The sequence below is a fragment of the Populus euphratica genome, unplaced genomic scaffold, assembly GCF_000495115.2.
Source record: "Populus euphratica unplaced genomic scaffold, PopEup_1.0 scaffold5009.1, whole genome shotgun sequence".
NCBI classification, from domain to species: domain Eukaryota; kingdom Viridiplantae; phylum Streptophyta; class Magnoliopsida; order Malpighiales; family Salicaceae; genus Populus; species Populus euphratica.
Genome location: NW_011504814.1, coordinates 1 through 4,958, shown reverse-complemented (window position 1 = coordinate 4,958; position 4,958 = coordinate 1). Strand labels below are relative to the sequence as shown.

The window sequence follows — 4,958 nt, the reverse complement described above, 5'->3', positions numbered from 1 at the left end:
AATACTATTTTTTTAAAGATATATACAAACCCGAGACGCCATCCAGACACACACGAGTCCACACTACATGAGTCTGGAAGTGAAACAGCATCTAATTCGAAAGTCAAAAAAAGGTTAGCTGGTGTCTTTACGACGAGGAAGCATGTATGGCATTCCGTGCGTGGTGAAAAGGGTGGCCGTCGACAGGGACAGCACCCTTCCCCTCCATTTGCAAATTGAGATAAAATATCTGCATATATACGGTGGAGTTCAAATTTCAACCTCACATGATGATCGGACAACGTCATAGATGACGGATCAACTAGAAAAACGCTGCCAATAAAGACCCCGTTTACAAGACAATTTGATTGTAGCCGGCACCAAATGGTGAAGCCCAACGACAATGATGTGACCGCGGTTTGCAGATTTTCCACCATGGGCGCACGTCATGGATCAGCTTAATATACTTTTTTTTTTATGAATTCCTCTAGTTAATTTAGTAATCAATGTCGACAAAAAGATATATTAAAGAAATTTAATTCAATTAATTCAATCAACGTACGAACATTCTCCCAGTTTTTATATACTCCTGGAGTGGATTTTTTTTCCCCCAAATTAGCAAGGCTGGTAAACTTATTTTTCAACTAGCATAGGTGAGAAAATAATCCGGATTATAACACACGAATAATGGTTCCACGTATAATATATGAGCATTTTAGAGGTCATGCATGTAGTCCTAATGTGACAGATGATTGTGTATTTAGCATATGCACAATCTATTGGTCAAGCTAATTTTTTTTATGTACGGCCTACCTGTTATTCATATGCAACATTTGTGGTTATTTTTTACGTATATTATTATAATAATACTGTTAATAATAATAATAATAATAATAATGTTGATATTTGGATCAATTTTATGTATCTTAATCAATCTTACAGATTTTAATGTTAATGATTATATAAGTGTATAGTAATTTTAAAAAATCTCAAACTTATAATTATTAAAAAAATTTAAAATCTCACTTTTCATGATTTTGTATATATTATTAGTACTATAATTTTGCATGCGTGATCATATACTATAAGTGCAGTCACTGTTTCTGTCTAAATTATTATTTAAACGGTATTAATTTAGAAAATAAGTTTTAATGATCTTTGGGAGTGAGTGACATGATAACCATTGGACAGGTCTTGTATTAGTGAGAAAATGATGAACATGAAGTTGTCTGAAAGTCAAAAACCAATTTAATAACCCTAATTCATCTGGATTGGATTTTGGAGGATCCATCTTGTGCCCCTTCACATCCTTTGAAAGTTTACGAGATTCAAGGGTTCCATAAATGCGAGCATTTACAGGAAATTCAGCTACCTCGCTGCAAATCTTTCCATGTTCACTTCTACAATGCTGTCTGTAAACACAATTTCAACCATGGATTAAAAAAGAAAACCTCAACACGGTTTGATGGTGTGATTCGATTAAGCTTTTTTTAAATTATTTATTTAAAAAAACCTTAGATTAATAACTTTTTAGTTTTTTTTAATGTGGTGATATTAAAAATAAAAAAATAATAATATTATTTTAATATATTTTTAAATAAAAAATATTTTAAAAAATTACATCTACCACACTCCTAACCGAAGCATGCACTAAATCCCTCTTGTTTACCAAGCTAATCGCCTATGCTATTGTTGTTCCAGGAATTATAATTATAATCCATTTTCTTAGCTTAGTTTCTTCATCAATTTTATATTCTTCATCAATTTGTTTTATTTTTGGAAAAATAGAAAATAAATAAGTAAGGTGACCAAAGGTTTAATTAGGAAAGAAGTATTAAGAAAAATATTAACCAAGAATGGTGTACCCTAATTTAATTAATTTTCATACAATCTAGATTTGACAAATAATAAAGATTGAATTATAGAAACAATTAACACACCGATTTATTAATTTATCTATATCCGCTATTTAGTTAATAATCAAAGTATAGCCAGATAGAGCTCAATAGGCAGCCAACCTGATCCTCAACAATAAAGCAAGCGTACATGTTATTTAGTTGCCGAGACCAGCAGCAACAAGTTTTCAAAGAAATGGAATTAGTAATCTTGATATCGTTTCTTTATCTAAAGAAAAATTATAAAAAATACAAATACAGTAACTTGTTGTTGAAGGGAAACGGAACCAGGAGCCGAAGGCTGTGGTCCTGTTTTGTGACGGGGTTTAAATTTCATACTATATTTTTAAAATTTGACTTGATGTGATAGGTTGGATAAATAAAATTAGAAAAAAAAATTAATTGGTCGAATTAAAAATTCAGTCACATTATTTTTTAACAAAAAAATATTTTTTATTAAAATAAAATTAAGATGGTGTCCCAGTCAAAACTCGTGAGCTGATAAAAGCGTCTGATCTGGACCTGGGGCTGAGTTCACTACCGGATTGAGTTTAAAATCTATGGTTCAGGCAACTCGGAAGGAATGTCAATTTCGTTAATAAAGACAATATTAGGGGCCTTTAACTAGCCATCAAATACACTCCTTAAAAAGTCCTATATAAAGTGAACAAGTCGAATGTCTACTACACTAAATCACGCACCCGCACGAAAACCCTTTTTTAAAGTATTTCCTAGTAAGGAGACAAAACATACACAATACATGTCTTTCTCCACGCAAACTCCGTGTTCCTCCAGCACCGCAACAACCACCGTGGAAGCCTCCATGGCTACCTCAATCTCCACCATTCACCCGGACATCCTCCAAGCTCACATCCTAAACCGACTAGACGGCCTCTCCTTGGTCTCCACCGCATGCACTTCTACCGAACTAAATTCACTAGCATCCCAACAAGACTTGTGGACCAACATATGCCACTCCATTTGGCCTTCCACTAACACGCCACGTATACACGAAATAATCTCCCGCTTACCCAACGGCTGGCGCTCTCTCTTCTCTGAATCCTTCCCTCTCACCACAGGCCCCCGGGTAAATCCCCCACGAGACCACGACCATCCATCAGAACTGATCTCAGCCGTCGATATTCATTACAAAAATAAGCTGATTTTTTCCAAGGTTGTTGAAACAGAGACTTCAAGCTCGTGGTTTTTGTGCTCTCCCTTCAGGATCGACATGCTTGATCCGAAGGACACGTGTCCGACTCCCATACCGAATTCAGGTTCTGAGGAAGCATGTCGCGATCTGGCTGGTGATTTGAGTTTGAGCTGGATATTGATTGACCCGACCCGTTTACGATCGGTGAACCTATCGAGTCACAAACCGGTGTCGGTTCAGAGGCATTGGCTGAGCGGCGAAGTGCACGCGCGGTTTGCGACAGTGTTGGCGGCAGGAGAGAGAGGATCAGCATCAGAGACTGTGCAGTGTGGGATAGTCGTCACGTGCGGAGGGGGAGCTCAAGGAGGGGAGATGCACGTGAGGGGAGTAAGCCTGCAAGTGGAGGATATGGATGGTGTTTTCTTAAACGGGAAGGGTAGTTTGGGTGTTTTGAATGCGGGGTTTGAGGGTAAAAAGGGAATGAGCGGGAGGAGGGAAATGGAGGGACGGAAAAGGTACGAGATGTTTTTGGAAAGGAAGAGGGAGAGGAGGGAGAGGAAGCTGAAGAAGGAAGGGGCTCTGGACATGCTGTGTGTGTCTTTCGGAGTCATGGTTCTTGTCTCTCTTGGGTTATTTCATCTGCTGAGATGAACTTCAACCTTAATTTTCCCAGGTTGTGAGAGTTGTAAAGGGGAAGGTGTAGAGAGGGAGAGAGGGAGAGTTAAAAAAACACTCCTATCAAACAAGTGTACGGGCGATAAAATTGTTATCCTGTGACACTCGTCGGTGGAGCCACGCAATTAATTTGACGGCAGGGTGGATGCGGAGATGCATGATGTGTCTAGTTCTCATCTGCCGAACGCTGCGTTGCATTTATTAAAACTTATTTCAATAACATGGTCTGGAATTAAGTTCTTGTCAGTAGGCCGGAGCAATTTTGGCGGCTCGAAGAACATAGTAAATGACGAAGAAACGTGAGGAGTTTACGAGTATGGGAGCAGCACAAAGAATGCCAGATGCCAATACCTCTCTGGTTGTTGATTCACGAGGAAATGCTTCCCTTAATTTTGTCATCCCAGAAAGAATAGGGATACAAATGAAGAAAGTTTTTACAACAAGGAGTGTCAAAAGCATGATTGAAACAAAGAGGGTTTTTTTTTTTAAAAAAAAAAAGATTCCAACGATCAAACATACAAAAAGTATCTTTCCGAATAAGCTCTGGTATTCTTTCCTTATAGACAAGTAATGGCGAGAGCTCAATTAAGCTCTTTTTTGCATGAATGCTCGTACTCACTGCAAATAGAAATTGAATTATAGAATTCTGTGCAATTTCTTTCAATAATGACGAAGTTAACGGTGAAGTTTGTGACGTCGATCGATAATTACCGACACGATATAAAAGTTTCTCTTCAACGTGACAAGTTGAATAAGTTATAATCATCGAGGAATTTCACATATAATGTGTAAAAGAATATAATTTTCAAATGAATATAATTTTGATGTAAATTATAAATAATTTTTTAATGCATAGTATGGTTTTGGACTGAAAGACATAAAAAATTAGTTTATTTATACTATATAAAAAATAATAAGATATTTACATTAATTAATAGTTGTAAAGTTGTTTTTTTGTTTTTGTTTTTGTTAAATAAGTCATCATCAATATATAAACAATATAGAAAAATAAAGCTGAAATGAATATTATACCACCAATACTACGTGGTGAAGAATTAGATAATACAATTTTATAGTAGGAGAGCACTGTATTTATTTTTTATTTTATTAAAAAATATTTATTAGTTTTAGTGTAACTCATAATTAGATAACATAAAGTAGTTTTTAAGTATTTTTTATTAGAAAACTAATGTTTTCCGATATAATTTGAATGTATGCATATTAAGAACAATGTATTTGATAATATTTCTAACACA

The 4,958-nt window shown here is 35.7% G+C and overlaps 1 protein-coding gene across 1 annotated transcript; it reads left to right on the top strand.

The window, feature by feature from the left end:
* The first annotated feature begins 2,482 nt into the window (after positions 1 to 2,482).
* On the top strand, positions 2,483 to 4,185 carry LOC105120135 (probable F-box protein At1g60180). The gene has a single exon (XM_011018325.1). The coding sequence runs from the start codon at positions 2,551 to 2,553 to the stop codon at positions 3,676 to 3,678; it is 1,128 nt and encodes a 375-aa protein (XP_011016627.1). The 5' UTR covers positions 2,483 to 2,550; the 3' UTR covers positions 3,679 to 4,185.
* Positions 4,186 to 4,958: the final 773 nt, after the last annotated feature.

Bases quoted from the DNA above. Each gene is read 5' to 3' on its own strand.
- LOC105120135 (XM_011018325.1), top strand. From the start codon at position 2,551: ATGTCTACTACACTAAATCACGCACCCGCACGAAAACCCTTTTTTAAA.